Below are 15,891 nucleotides of genomic sequence, written 5' to 3' on the forward strand. Positions count from 1 at the left end.
ACTTCAGCCTTGCACCATTCTTGTTTAACTAAGGGCTGAAGCGCTGCTACTCTGTAGGCCCTGAGGCTACTGGCCAGTGAGGCCTCAAGCTGCCCAGCAGCATGGTTACAGCGCGCTTGTTGAAGGCTGAAGGGAACATTCCATGCTTCAAACAGAAAGGTCAGTCCTACTTTGCCAGAGAGAGAAGAGAGACCACGACGTGGCCTTGACAGAGCTGCCTCTGGCTCTCTCACCCCTCTCCCCCGGTCCCCTCTTAGGGCAGAAAGGGAAGAAGCAAGCGCTGCTGGCCCTCAGACCAGGGTTCAAACAAACTGGCAGAGCCTTCATACGCTGGCCCTTTCACAGCTACTGGCAGGCACTACGCAGCAAGAAGTTCAGGAGCAAGAGGACGGGGCCGGGGCAGAGGAGGGAGGGAGGCAGGTCCAAGGAACCGCATCCAGGTGGGATGGGATGGCAGACCCTCACTCTCAGCCCTGCCTCAGTCTCACCGTTGTCCTGGATGATGCGCTTGAGGTAGTCTGCCATCAGCGTCCGGAGAGCCCGCTTGTAAGGTAAACCCAGCCGGTGGGGAAAGACAATCGCAGTATCCACCACTGTGCCATGGATAAGCTGGAGAGGGAACAGGAAAGAAACGTGTTTATTTTCCCTCTCCCACAGGGATGGGCGCTCCTCAGGATTAACCACGCTAACGCAATCTTCCGGTCAGCCTTTCAGGCCCTGCGCAATGCTATTGCCGAGCTCCAACCCGACCAGTTTTGCAAGAGGCTCTGGCTGAATCAAAGATGACTCCCCCTTCAAGGCTGCGTGCAAACCAGCTTCCCAGTGCTCTGCCAGCCAACGTACGTGCCCTCAAAGCCCTGCCTACCCGGCGCGTTCAAAACGGCAGAAATTCAGGGCTGCTTCAGTTCATGTAACTCAAATTCAGGACAGGTTACTCCTTACTACCCTGGCCTGGAGAAGCTGGCAGACCTCCAAGGTTGTCTTTTGCAATGAAAAACAAAGCCAAGGAACCAGTTGACCCCACAAAGCTTGTTACAGCCTTCCAACTGCTTCTCAGGATGTGAACCGAAGCAGGAAGGATGTCCAAATGGTACCCAATGGTACCCACTGCGTATCACACTGCTTCTAGAGGAAAGGCCTAACCTTCAAGGTGCACACCCGCCTGAAAATTGCCAGTCTGTCAGCAATGAAAGTCAACAGGAAGTTTTTAACCAGCACAGCTGAGCGAGGCTGTAATGGGACAAGTACATCTTGTACTCCTGGGCATACAAATATACAGTAGATGGGAGGGAGGCCCTGAGCAGCCCCATGTTCAGGTCCAACTGCCTGGGGCACGCAGGGAAGACAAGAGGCTTTCTGTCCTCCAGGGTACGAAGTGTCATCGCTCATCACGCTTCGCGAGGAACTGAGGATGCTGAACAGGCCAGCACGCTGCCTTACCCTGCGCTTAGGGTGTCTGTGGAAGGCCTAAAACCCACATCTGACAGACACCATAAACATAGGGTAAGCTGATTTTTTTTTTTAAATACAAATTTCTTACTCTCAGGCTAAGACAAGATTAATCCTCTGTTGACCAAGAATGTATGCTCAGTGACAGCTAAAGGAACCTGCATGCAAGCAGTTCCACATAACGAGCACAGGAGCAAAACACGAGGTCCAAGAGATAAATTTACATGCCTGACCAAAAGAAAGCTCTGTAAGGCTCAGCACAGCGTGACTCAGACAGGACACCGATAATCCAGTCTCCTCATCTGCCTCAACTCTTCGTAGGCACCAGCTAATGTTGCGTGACAATTTGTAACTTCGTCATTAATAGTTTCATAGCCCAGCTCCATAAATGCCTGAAAACAGCTGCAGTTTAACAGAAACAACCTGCTACGCTCTTTGGAGTGTAAAACTGCCAACATTATGGATAATCTCTCCTAGACTGCAGTCAAGTTTGGCACCCACCCAGGCACAATGATAATTACTTATGTAGATCAGGAAGACTGAGGAAACGGGATAATATAGCTTTAAATAAAAATTGAAATGCTATCACCATTTGGAGCTTGCCATGGCCATTAGCGAGATGTCGACTTTACTGCCACAGCCCTCAGACATTACGACTTGACATGCCACTGCCTGTCACGCTCTGCTATATTGCTCTCGGGTTCGTTCTCTTGGCAGCGTCTGCGACGCTAAGAGAAAATCATGCTTCTAAGAGGCCAACAGTCATCTTGTGCTGATAAAACTGTAAATAATTTTTTTTTTTTATGATGATGACGAGCTCTCTGAGAGGCTGGGATAAAGGGTACCACGGAGAGGTAAAGCGCTTTGCAGACATTAAAACCCCCTGCTTCCACACCGCTGCCGTGAGTTGGCAGCCCCAACTTCTTCATCGAAGAAGCTGCATGACAAGGAACGGCTGGAGGAAGTTCTGGCTTGTGAGCACAGACTAAAGCCTTGGCTCCTGCCAGCCGCATGCTTTCTCAGTGACCCTAGCCAAACCCCCTGGGACCCGCGTTCAGAAGGCAGCCCTCCCTCCAGGACAGCAGAGATGGCCGAGAGATGCGCAGAGCAGGCTGACGCAGGCCAGGCAGGAAACAAGACTGCTGAAAGGTCAAAATAGCTTGATCAGAGTAATGCCACAAATCACAGCAAACAAGGCAGAGAACCTCAAGGACAGTTCACAATTAGAAGAGAAAGGCAGTTATCTCCAGTGCAGAGGCAGAGAGACTTGTCCTGTTCCTACAGCAGTTACTGTGGACATCCAGAGGGCACAGGGGACTCCTGAGCCCGCCCTGCTCATGCCCTGATCCTGGCTGAGCACCCCTTCAGGCCAGTCAAAGGATGCTGACACCACTGGAGGATGCTTGACTATGTACACAGGTGAACAGCAAATGATTCGAGATCAGTCCTTCCAGCCAGCCCTGATCTACTCACCCCTCCCAGTCACCCCAGAGAGGTCTGTCCCCCAGGGCAGCACCAGTCACTAAAAGCTGGGGGGAGATCAGAAGCGATGCACACAACCCACTCCCCTACTCTTCTGTCATCCCACTGGCTCAGAGACAAGAGAGGCCCACTGTGTCCTCCAGGTTCTTCCGACAAAAACACTTCCTAAATTAAAAGATGACACGTAACAGTCACCGGGGTGGGAAAGAACCAGAGAGAGATGCAAACACAAGACATGCGAATTACCTTTAGTGCAAATAAATCGCTTTCCAAGCTGTGCCCTATCAATATGGTATCTGCACTGAACATGTTCAATAGGACGGCTTGGACATCCCGCAGGGTGATACTAGTGTTCTCCAGGTCCTCTTCTGTCACACCTGAGAATCTGCAGTGTAAGAGCAGAGAGGAGGGCTTCCTTCACCAAAGGAACACCTCAAGACCCAAAAAAAGTTCTAGCTTTTAGGAAGTAGCGCTCACTGGAGTTTCAACAAGTTCTTCCAGAAATTCCTCCTAAGTTCTTGATGCTGACCACAGAGCTCTAACCCAAGGAAGACGGTCCTTACCTGGTGTTATAGTCCACCACCTTGGTGTCCGGTTTGACGAAGGTGTCATAAACCACTTTCAGGTCAGAGTTGATCACAGTTACTCTTGTCAACTCCAGTCCTTGCTTAGTGTAGCACTGCAAGTGACAAAGCAGACATGACGACAAATGCATGCCGACCACAGCATGGTATCTACAGGACTGTTCACCAAAGCACTGCAGATCCCAAAATGCAGTTGGTCCATTGCAGCAAAGCCAGCCAACAACCACTGCTCAATACAGGCCAACTAGCTACTGCTTTTCAAGGGTAAATGTGGTCCCCAAATGAAGCACACAATGCCCCAACTAATTAAATTTATATTTCAACTAACTCTTATTAATGTAAACCTCTGTGGCTTAGAGTCCACAGCAGGAAGGAAAGAAGATGGTAGGGAAAAAGAATTTTCCTTCAGACACAGCCTTCCTCAAAAAGCCTCATTTTGCTTGTGCATTGGCCCTCTGATTAGGAACCCACCATTTCACAGTCTAATGCGTAGATTCCAGGGTAACCATCAGTCGTAGGCAACTTCTCAAAAGTCTTCACAAAGCCATCAAGGCTCTCTTTCCGCCCATCATGGACATGTTGCTTAAAGGAAAAATAAAAAAGGAAAATGATTTGTTGATGGAAGGAACAAGAAACCCAAAACTCCACTTCAACAGAACCACCCACTTAAACAAAACCATTTTTTAAATCATTTCTAACGAGAAATAAGACTTGCCTACCAGTTGGTCTGAGAAGTTCACCACAAAAGCAATGTAGTAGCCATGTGTGAACCCAATTCCAAAGCAGGATCAGAACTAGAGGCACTGTATTAACAGTTCACACAGTAGCAGTGCATCACACATCAAAGGACTAGGAGATGGCAGTCTCAGGTAGCTTCCAACTTTCAATTCAGAGTAGAATTACTCAGAAAGGCTCACTTGGTGGTCTTACATAGATCTACTCCAGCTGCTGGTTCCTGGATTAGCCTGTGACTGAGACATGCCCAGCTGCAGGATTCTAATGTCAAACATCGCTGTCTGAGCTTTAGTATCAAGCGTGTCATAGCCCACAGATGACATGAGAAGCTAGTGAAATGAAGCAGCAGAAAACGTCAGTGTGTACAGACAAATAAGAGCCACTATATTCTGAAACCAGACAGTTCACAAACATGAGCTTACTGCCTACCAGCACTTGAGGCAATAAATGGAAACCATTTCCAGCCTCTCCTCATCATCCCCAGCTAAAGCTCTAGAGTCAACAAGATTCAGCGCAGAATAGCTCCCCAAGCTAGCAGGAAAACTCAGGGAGTGTTTCCATGAGTGGCTTAAGCCAACGCAAGACTAAGCCACTGTTGCAAGAGGCACTCCCACTCTCCTCTCCTCCACAGCCACAGATCCCACCCTGCCTGCCCTGGTACTACTCAGCCTGAAAGCCTTCTTCTCTGGGGTGTTTTAAACTGGATCATTGCACTGAGCCAGTTACCTTCATCACTGTGCCTGCAAGGAAGCAGGAACACAGAGGGCAAAGCAGAGGTTGTGACTGCCCACTAGCATGGTTTTAGGTCAAATTAAATTGCTGCACCACACCCAGAGGTGACACGCTCTCTCCCTTAGTTCCCAGTGGTTTCCTTTGTTTAAGTTTTGTTTATCCCTAGATCTCAACATATTTGTGCATCATCACAGCAGCCTGCATACAGCCTCCGCCATGCTTCTGACAAATCTCACCCTACAACGGATCAGTCTGCACATGGCATCATCTCAGAACAGAAAGGCTAGAGAGGACAAACCCAGGCAGTTGTAGAACTGAAACCTGTAGGCAGAGGGATAACTGAAGTGGGGATTTACATAATTTCCTTCACTGGTCATTACTGTGGGTAATACAGTACATAATAATAAAACCAGCCAGAGTAGAGAGAACTGCATCATTTGAGGTTAACAAGGCGGCTGGGCCAACACCGGGCCTGACCTCTCCCTGCATCCAAAGCCAGCACTGCTCAAAAGGCTGCATGGTTCAATTCCCAGGAGCAAGAGGCCACACTTGTCAATTCTGCATCTATGCCCATGAATCTGATTGTTTTGCTAAAGAAATGGGTAGAACAGACTACCAGGCCGACAAATAGTAAAAATTCTCTCCCGTTCAGCTTGATCCTTTCCCTTCTCTGCTATGCAACATAACTGAGCAGTGAAGGAAAAAAAAAATGAGGTGTTTTTCTACAACAGCTGATGTTCTACAACTGTCCAATTCTTCCTCGCTGAGAAGGAAGCAGAAAAGTTGTTTCGTTTTTTCAGACCCAAGAAAGAAGCAAGCAGACTCTGCTGTCACAAAAAACAGCAGCTCGACTGGTCCGCTCCTGGGGAGCTGCAGCTCCACGCACAGCTCCATCCTGCCACCTCCTGCCACACGCGCTAACTGCACCATGATCCAAACTGCCACATCTCTAATGCGTTTGGAAGCAAAAGGCACGGCAATGCTTTTCTAACCAGCTATGCACCCAGTTACTTAGAATAGTTTATTATAAATATTTGCTATTTTCAATGCCTTCAAAGCTGAAAGACGCTGTGCTCTCCAGTAGCCCAACCATCCCCAAATCCCATTGCATATTCTCATCCTGAGCAGACTGGGGACTCTGACCTTAAATTTACCAAAGAATTCATTTGGATGAGAAAACCAAGAAAGCCAGAATGTAGTGATCTGTAGCAACACAACAACTAGGAGGCAGATGTGAAAGGATGCCTGAGCCCTGGAGCACTGACAGCATGCTTCATTGAGTAAGAGGCTATTAGAGAAATTGTGTGTTTCTTAAAAGGCCATGAGGTTTTATGGTCTACAACAACCACGTAAAAACATGCAGAGAAGTCATGTTTTTATAGCCCCATCAATTTCTCCCGACTTCCCTGCTGGATGTTTTTTGGAACACTGATTAAAAAGAGATCCTAATTTCAAATGAAAAGGAAATCGGAGAAGCAGCCGCCTGCCTGATCCCATCCGTGCTTCAGACTGGGCAGGACAGGCTTTTAGGGTTCATGTGCTGACAGTTCTGCCTATCTTGACAAGCCTTGAATTTTGCCGCAGAATTCACTTCCTAGTTCTAGCTTTTGGCCAGAACAATGATGGCACACACCTCACCAGAGCTCTGCTGGCTCTGTATCACCTGAGCACTTTCAAACAGCAAGACAAAAAGATGCCCTACAATAAATAGCTGTGGGAGCCCCTTCCACTGGACGTGACCCTCTTAGATCATTTGGTTCTGAACCATCTCTCTCCGCATGGCAGCTGCCAAATGTAAAAATGCCACTGAAACAAGTGACTAGGAGCATCCCCAGTCCTTGGGCAGAGGCCAGAGACAGATTGTTCCCTTCAGTCAATGGATTGAGAGAGCCAATGGTGCCAGGCTGTTGCATAAGGAAACAAGAAAAAGCACCTGTACAAAGGTATCCCCGACAGCATTCAGCTCGACCAAAGGGCCAAAGCTCAATTCCTGAGCAGGTTTTAGATTCTGCTTTCTACTGCTGTGATCCTTTCCCCACCCTCCTCAAGAGGAAGCAATATTTATGGGTTACAACAGGCTCCTTGGGAAGGTTCCTCCCCTTAATACAACAAAGGGCATGCAATAAATGGAAAACTAAGAAAGGATTTGGCCTACAGCAGAAGGTTACCTTAGCACAGGCATCTCAGAATAGAAAAAAAATGGGAAAAAGGTTCTGGCCACTGTTGTCAAGGCCCCAAGCCTGCTTCTTAAAAGGAATTCCCTTTTTTCTCACTTTTTCAGTGTTTCCCTAAAGAAGACTGTATCCAAGTTTTTGCTGGGCAACTTAACCCGCTGTCATTTGCTTAGAAAAAGTGCTTACGTTTTACTTAGAAAAATGTTAAAAAATTTGCATCTGCAAAATTGAAACCACTTCAACTCCAAACATTTGAGATTCTTCCTTCCTGCGAAACACCAAATTTTCTTACCTTTGCATAGCAAAAGGCATTTAAGAAGTACTTGCTTTTTCCCCCCCAGGGGAATCTACCATTCTTCTAAAGGCTCGATGATCACACAGCCACCACCATTGCAAGCAGAGGACAAATGTCATTGAGAATAAAAAGGTGTTGCTCAATAACTTACTTTAGCAACCTGGCAGCCTGGTGAACCCACAGCTCCTGAGCAGCAGCTGTAATGAGTTTCCCATCCACCTGGCACTGAAAGAGCAAGAGTTAAGAGTCAGAGAGAAGAGTCCTGTCAACAAGAGACCTAAACTTCAGCTGACAAGTGCAGAGATGTCCTGAATGAACACAGCAACAATAATTTGCAAGCAAAGGGAAAAAATAGAGATTCACAAGTCTCTCATATTCAAACTGCAGAAGCTACCTACCAGCAATGACACAGATGAGCAAAGCAGTTTGACTTATTTACCCAGCACAGCAGATTCACTGCTCATGGATGCACTGACAGAAAACTACAGGGTTCCAACCAGGCTACTGTCTTGCTGCAAACGAGTTTAACCAAGACCAATAAACTCACTCAGGCAGCAGAGGTCTTAAGTCTCCTAAAAGAACGATTTTTGAAAAGGCACAAGATGGTTTGTGCCTTTTACTTTTTTTTTTTTTTTTTTTAAGCTAAAAAGATGAACCACCTCAGCTCCAGACACATTTTCGTAATTTAGGGACTGTACCACTGCTCCCCAGCAGCTCTTTACAAGGCTATGCCACCCAGTGACAAAACTAGGAACTGCCACCATCTGTGAGCGTGACAAGTCCCAAAGCCACAAAACGTTTCACAGCAACTCCAAGCCAACACAGACTCTGTTTTCAGATCTAGAGTACGTCTAACACGTAACTGAGCCCTCTTTGAAGAGATATACCTCTCTGCTTGCGTAGCCTTCCCCAGTGATGGACACACTCCTCCTTGCGAATGCAGTTTCCAGAGGCTGAGACCATGTACTCAGTGCCACAGCGACAACAAATCCTGCAGGAGGCTTTAAGAGAAGAGAGAAGTAAGGGTCAGGCCTCTCTAAGTCCTGTACCTGCTTAATGTGTCCAAAGCACAGGTAAATCAATCTCACTTAAAGCCCCAAACACTGTTGAAATCGGCAAACAACAGTTCCTGTTAAGGGATGGTAAATTTCTTTTCAAACTCTCAAAGACAAAGCAATCCCTTTGAAAATGGCAGTCTTAATCATAGAATATCCCAAGTTGGAAGGGACCCATAACTCCTGGCTCCCCAAAGGACCACACAAGAATCAGACCATGTGCCTGAGAGCGATGTCCAAACGCTTCTTGAGCTCCAGCAGGCTCGGGGCCGTGCCCGCTGCCCTGGGCAGCCTGTCCCAGTGCCTGACCACCTCTGGGTGCAGAACCTTTCCCTAACCCCCAGCCTGACCCTCCCCTGTCCCAGCTCCGTGCCATTCCCTCGGGTCCTGTCGCTGTCCCCAGAGAGCAGAGCTCAGCGCCTGCCCCTCCGCTCCCCTCGTGAGGGAGCTGCAGGCCGCCATGAGGCCTCCCCTCGGCCTGCTCTGCTCTGGGCTTAGCAAACCAAGGGACCTCAGCTGCTCCTCATGTCTCCCCTCCAGACCCTTCACCATCTTTGTAGCCCTCTTTTGGACGCTCTCTAACAGTTTTATAACTTTCTTATACTGTGGTGCCCAAAACTGCACACAGTTGCAGCATTTACTCCAAATCACTTCTCAGAGGCAAACATAAAACTCCCTGCTGGTCTTGGTGTGTGTCTCCAACTCCGACTGTACACGTTTGCTGTGCTGTTTCTCCATCCACAGCAAATTATGTTGTACTCTAACATGGTTATTTTAAGAAACAGGATAAGTCATTCTTCGGACATGGGAGCTAATGAGGCCTGGTTTCCAGGGGGTCTGTGACTTGTCACTTCCAAGTGACATTCGGGTTCTTCCTGGGCACAGCTCTTCCGCAAGGGTTCCCTGGCATTTAAAACAGGGAACACTTACAGCACAGCCTGGCCCTCCAAGAGGCAGTCAGGGACTTCTCCGTCCTGTCCCCTGTGCCCTCAGTAACGCCCAAAATTCAGAGAAGGGCAATGCAGAAAGACACAGAAAAGGAGCTGACTGTCACACACCTGCTCTCCTAGCAATTCCCTGAGTTCCACTGTGAGCATTTGAGCTGCCAGCACATTGTCAGGTCCCTGACAGCTTGGCATACATAACACCAGCTTAGTCCATTTTCATCCACTGACCACAGTCACAGCATTAGCAGACTGGCAAGAGATTCTTTCAAACAGGAACAACCTCAAAGATCAAAAAATATCTGCAGAAAACTACAGAAGCAGAACCAGCAACACAGCCTTGGATCCCCTAACAGAGCTGGCTGGGTAACTGAAGAAAAGGGCTCTAACAAATACAGTACTTAACAGTGTTAATGCAAGAGAGCTTTCGTACAGGTTGCTTCAGCAACCACAGGACAAATGTAGACACAAGGTGTTAACATGGATGAGCACTTAACACACTTTAGCAAGGTCTCTCCAAAGAGATGCTCAGAGAAGTGTGGAAAAGCACCTTAGAAAAATACCCTAAGTACATATTTTATCCCTACTGCATCACAGTCTGCTCTATTCAGCATTTGAGAAGCATAAATCCTACCACAGGATACCAAAAAATTCAGGGAGAGGAGGACCCTACCCTGTCCAGAGGAAACCAGGGGGATTGTTTTGTCCAGCTGCAAAAAGGGCTGTTGGGAACTACTTTGCCCAATGCCATCAAGTGACCAGGCCAACATCTGTGCAGTCCAAACCAGCACAGCACCGCCCACTGCAAAACCAGCCTGGCTCTGGATCAGTCACTATCACACCATAACAGCAATTTGTATGCAGAGACCCCAAAGAAGCCTTCCCCTGGAAGAGGGGAGCATCACCAGATGCTGAACAGGAGCTTCTCTATGCATTTCCCTGCGCCGGCAGCAGCCAACCTCCTGGTTGGTGCCTGGGGTTTGTCTAAGTCCTAAAACCTGCGCTGAGTGAGCAACTGCAAAACGTGCCCTCACAGGGGGTGGCCAAAGGCAGCTTGCTGAGGGAGACAACCTCACAACTCACAGTCTTTGGCAGCAATTAGAAACCTCACTGAGCCCCACATGCCACAAACTATAAACCTTGTGGCAAAACTAACGCTCTCATGGCATGCTAACCGAAGAAACTCATCCTTCAGAAAAGCAGCAGACTCCTGCAGCCATGCTCCTCTCCTCCACAGCAGGCTGGCCTGCACAGGTCTCAGCCAAGGAGACCCATCACAACAGGAACACTGTGCCAAAACCAGTAATGTCTTTATGCAAAAAGACCGGTTGCAAGCAGGACAGGCATCTTCACCTGTAATGTCTCTAGCAAAGGCTGCAGAATGAAATAGCCAGCAGAGCTTACAGTCAGTGGTTTTCTTCTCCTCTGCTGTGAAGAGGACGGCCCGTCCTGGCTTCTCCGGGTGAGGCATTGGGTAACCATTTTCCTTTAGCTGCTCCTCAGTCATGAGATATTCCTTCAGTCGCCGGTACAAGGCAGCTCCTGCACATATCAAAGACAATGCTTAAGCCAGACCACAGAAGTGGATGCTGTTTCTCTTACTATTTTCTGCTTTGTCAAGCCACCTGGCAGAAACTCCCTCTATTTTCAACTTGCTTTCACTGCCTTTGTTCAGTATCGAGAGGGAAATAGGTATGGGGTTGCACTTTTCACATCTGGTCATCGGCGTACAAGCGTATTATTAACTTCAACAACAGCCAGAGTTAGGTTAGTAAGTCTGGAAAATGCAACTGAAACAGAATTCTTCCACAGGGCCCACCTTCAGGTCTTCTTGTTAAAATGGGAGAAGTCTCACTCTAGTAATGTTTAAAATGCTTCAACAGATCATTTGTAACACAGCCCAAAGAATACCCCTCAAAGGCCACCCACGGTGAGCTAAAAAATTTCTTATCAGAAGCTTCTTCCTGCTGTTGATTTTATTTTATTTTTTCATTCCACAGAATAATTAAACTTCTTGCACTCTGCTCAATATCTCTTCTTTCACTGCTATGCTAAACTCGTCCAATATTGCCGTGCACCCTTTGATGTTGCTTAGCTGAGCTCTACAGGCCCTTTTAAGCTTTCTTCATGTCAATTCCTTCTGCTCTGTGGCATCTCCATCTCTTCTCTGATCTCCTCAACAATTTGCCTATATCTCCTGGCAACCTGAATACCCATAACCGATTTGACCCCACGTAAATAACGCTCGTGGCACAATCCTTTGGCTGTGATATGACCTTACTATGACATTCCTCAATGTGAAAATGAGCCCCGCAGAGCAGATGGAGATATCAGCATGTTTGTCTTGGATGTGACAGGCACGTTGTAAAGTACTCCTTCAGGGCAAGAAAATTAAAGTAAAATCCAGACAGAAGAAAGCCTAAAAGTCAGCAATATCCAAAACACAAGAGGCAGTTCTGAACAGCTATTGATGCTACATCAAAGCCACATGGAGTACATCAGTGAACTCAGCCCAAAGCAGGGAAAGCAAGGAAGGTGCTAATCGGTGTGGCGTATCATTTACTGAGCAAGTCTGCAGCACCGCACCGCAGCTGGGTAATAACTCATAACGTTATCCACAGATAAATCACAGCACTTCATACATCAGCAAGATCCTGCTCTACCCAGTCAGTGTGTTATACCTCCAGCTACAATTGACAGGTTACAGCCTCGTGGGAGCAGGGTCTTACCTGTTAAATCCTCTGCTCTCAAGCTCCCTGACCGGTTTAGGGTAAAGCTGGTCTTAGCAGCAAGCTTCCCTCCCAGCACAGCTTCATGGGACACCACTTTCTTGTTACTTGTCTCTGCAGCGAGAAGAGGGAAGAAGCAAAACAGGACAGAGATCAAGTACCCAGGTGTAATCCTGGAAGAATCAGAGACTTCAGTCCTAGAGTTCGGGGCACTATACATAGGCAAAAGGAGGACTGCATTTATCTTCTTGAATTCTTGCTCTGCTCCAGAAATTGGTACACGTACAGTGGTGACCTATTCCTAGCATTTCATTCCAGCGCTACAGGGACCTTTCTTTTCGCACTGTCAGCCAACAGCAACTTTTTAAGGACATACAAGGACATTTTTACAGTTTCCCCAGAGACTTTGGGAGCTCTACCTGCTTACTCTGCACACCAAGCCCCCAAGCAAAGAGAGAACTGAGCACAGAAGCAACTCGACCCAGTCAGGTGCTGCACGGCGGGATCATCCACCCCCAGCGAGCAGCTTTGTTGTTAGGTCCCCGCAGACCAGACTCCCACACTGAATCTTTCAACTTGCTTTAGAAAGGCCTTCAGAGCTCTAGAATATGCTCAGCACATCAGATAATGGCAGATAGGTGTTTTTTACTAATCATTAACTGGCAGCCCTCTCCTAAAGGCCAGCCTCCCAAGTTCAGCCGCTCTGACTAATGGCCACAAAGGTAATGAAGACAGAGGGGAGAAAAAGGAAGAGACCAGGAAAAAAAAAATCACAAGAACAGCACAAATTGATTGTTTAATGTACCCTCTCGAGAGCCAATAATGAAATGTCTTAACCCTCTTCGTTTCTCTCTTGAAGCTTAATGTGTGTAACAGATTTCTGCGGTGATGGACGAGTCTATCACTTTGAAGGCATCATGTGAAAGTTACTCCATTAGCGGGGCTTTTCATTTTAAAGAACTTGTGCTAAAAAAAAAATCCATGTGGCATTATCTCCATTTAGGCTCAGACAGCCAACAAAGCATTGCAGGACTTGCCTCTTGAAGGCCCATTAAAGCTTGCCAGACTATAAAAAGCTAACTGGAGTTGTTTGCCTTTCAGCATAATGCTTCTGAGAAATGGGTCTGTCTTTTCAACAAGTTTCTCTCCGTGGCTTCTAATCCAAGCAGGGCTCCAATTATTAAACCACGAACGTGGTACGTACTGTTCGTACTGGACGGGGAATTGGGCACTAGGCTTCGGAGCTTCTTTAAGGTGTTCACTGCCACGTTCAGGTAGATGTTGCGACTGGTGCTGCGTTCATAAGCTACCTTCTCTTCCGCCAGAGCCTGCAAACAATGCAATTCATTACCACTCTTTCCACTGCTGCTTTTGGAGAAAAGAAGCACTTGCATCTTAAAACACAGAATCCAAGTAAAATAGCAAAAAAAAAAGTTGTCTGTCACATGATCAAGTAATAAACTGGAGCACGGTACAAATATATCCTGGTTCTTGGGCCTGCTTAGGTGAGTCAGGGAAAAAACACGTTTTGAACTAAGCACTAGAAACATTTTCACGCTAAACCTTCCCTGACAGATTAACACCGCAGTTCTGGAACTGCCTTGGAAAGGCTGTTTTCCCCACTTCATTGGCAGTACAAGGGAAAAGCAAAGCTCGGAACTGGACAAGAAAAAGATGACTGGTAAACAGCCACTCCTTGAGTGCGATAGGAACACTGTCCCTAAGGAGCTGTGAAGGTGAAATACCACAAAACGTCCTCATAGCATCTTTTTCGGTTACAAAACATGTTGTGATGTCCCATACTTAACCAATTCACATTAATGCCAACGTTTTCTAATAAAACACATGAGATTCTCAACTCTGCTTTTGGAAATCCTACTGTAACATTTCCCTATTGTTAAAAGGCTCCTTAAATGCTGCACAGCTCATAAACAGCAAGTTTTGCCAATTACATCTACCTTACACCTACTGCGTGCTCAGATTCCTGCAGGTGTTTGCTACTCTACTAGAGCAAAGGGACTTTTGTCTACCTTGAACATAACGTGCATTCCCCCTAAGCCCCTCTTCTGGGCTCATTAAAAACAGCATGCATGCTCTCCTAATAAAGAGAAAGATGTTTTTTTCTACTGGAAACCTCCACTGGAATTTTATTTTCTGTTGTCCAGTCTGGAATTATTTAGTGCCTGTCTCCTCTGACATGTGGATAGGAGAGTTTTCTGGGTTTGCTGCAATTCTGGAAGGTTTTGGCCAACGCAGAGGACTTCATACTCTACTGCAGATTTTATTCATAAGAAGCAAGCACCGGTACAGACCTTGTCAAACGCTTCCTGGGAGGAGGAACAGAATTTCAAGCACTCATCAATGAAGAGATTGAGATATCTTTGACGAATGTTTGTTGGGACTTTAGCACCAAATTCTGTGGGAATAACAGGCCTCTGTAAGCTGGCGCTCTAGAGACGAGACAGAGAGAGAGAAAGAGGCTATTCGGGGTTCAAGAAGCATGTTGCTTCAAGACTCTCACATTTTCTATTATGTTACTAACAGCAGCATGACTTTCTTTCTCAAAACCTGCTCAAAGCTGAATATAACATGCATCATTTTGGTTCTAAAAACACTGCTTGAAGCTTTTGTGCTCCCCCACCCCCCCCGTCAATATTTGAACTACTTCAAAAAGCAACCACATTTCTTTATGCAACTCATCCAGCAGCCCAGGAGTCCCAGCGGCATTAGTCACAACACAACATTTACATATACAAGCATCCCAGGCCATGAAAATGATGACATTTACATTAAGAGAGTCAAGATTAGCATAGTATGAAGCACCACAATTTGAGCTGAAGGCATGACCACACACCACCAGTTAAGTGCATGACAAACATGTTTTTTCTTGCCAGTACTCTAGTCGTAACAAGAGGATAGAGGCTCACACTTCTGGCAGGCTGGCAGCCAGCTAAGTCATCACGCTTTCTATGGGATTCCTGTAACTTTTCTGAAGTGCTTTTGTCCTCCTTTTTACTGCCAATCGTGATGTTCCTGAAAGGATTTTCCCTCGCATGACACGTTCTTTGTGTACAAAAACTGCATGTTGCAATGAGTTACGACCTACCACTGTAGTTTTCCCATTTAACACCAGTTTATCTTCCAGATTACACACTTTGACTCTTTTTTTTTGAGGAGAAACTGTATGTTCACCTCTAAAGCACCCAATTGTTTTGTCAAGTCTTTCTTCACCCCACCCAAGAGACGTACGTTAACTAAACCATCTGCTGCAATCTGCAATAAACATAGCTCTAAGGAAGATACAGGCCTGCTTGAAGGGGAGCAACAGGACCTAGCTTAGCAGGAAGAGTGCTCGTTTTCTTCATGAATCTTCTGCTTCCATCTATCTCTTTCTATTCCTTTATCTTGTTTAAACCTGTTCAAGGGGCTTGGTCCTTTTCATTATATACGTACACACATTTTCTCAGCCTCTAACATGACACTCTTAAGAACCTCTGTAACAATGGCAAGTATTTTATGCTTTCAGCTCTTTCTTTTATTTTTCTTTAGCTTCAGCTTACACGTCACTATCAAAAGTATGCTAAGGTTGGGCAGGTATCAATAAAAAGGGGAGAGAGAGAGCTTTTCCCCCAAATATTAACTGCGGCATGAAGTTTACATGATCACATTTTAACTACAGATGTTACTGTGGGACATTATTCATAAACGCCTT

At 46.6% G+C, this 15,891-nt stretch overlaps 1 protein-coding gene across 4 annotated transcripts in view; it reads right to left on the reverse strand.

Annotated features, from left to right (window-relative positions):
* Window positions 1-15,891, reverse strand: part of REXO1 (RNA exonuclease 1 homolog) — a 42,596-nt gene that overhangs the window by 2,646 nt on the left and 24,059 nt on the right. For 3 of the 4 annotated variants that reach the window (XM_048077698.2, XM_013196284.3, XM_066984011.1), the window contains exons 6-15: window positions 14,492-14,629; window positions 13,384-13,507; window positions 12,180-12,293; window positions 10,855-10,992; window positions 8,339-8,452; window positions 7,603-7,676; window positions 3,987-4,097; window positions 3,495-3,610; window positions 3,178-3,316; window positions 489-609 (exon numbers count right to left, since the gene is read on the reverse strand). In XM_048077698.2, the coding sequence (XP_047933655.2) occupies window positions 489-609; window positions 3,178-3,316; window positions 3,495-3,610; window positions 3,987-4,097; window positions 7,603-7,676; window positions 8,339-8,452; window positions 10,855-10,992; window positions 12,180-12,293; window positions 13,384-13,507; window positions 14,492-14,629 (1,189 nt within the window). The remainder of the gene's footprint in view (window positions 1-488; window positions 610-3,177; window positions 3,317-3,494; window positions 3,611-3,986; window positions 4,098-7,602; window positions 7,677-8,338; window positions 8,453-10,854; window positions 10,993-12,179; window positions 12,294-13,383; window positions 13,508-14,491; window positions 14,630-15,891) is intronic. The other variant, XM_048077699.2, reaches the window with a different exon arrangement.

The sequence above is a fragment of the Anser cygnoides genome, chromosome 27, assembly GCF_040182565.1.
Source record: "Anser cygnoides isolate HZ-2024a breed goose chromosome 27, Taihu_goose_T2T_genome, whole genome shotgun sequence".
In the NCBI taxonomy this organism is placed as follows: domain Eukaryota; kingdom Metazoa; phylum Chordata; class Aves; order Anseriformes; family Anatidae; genus Anser; species Anser cygnoides.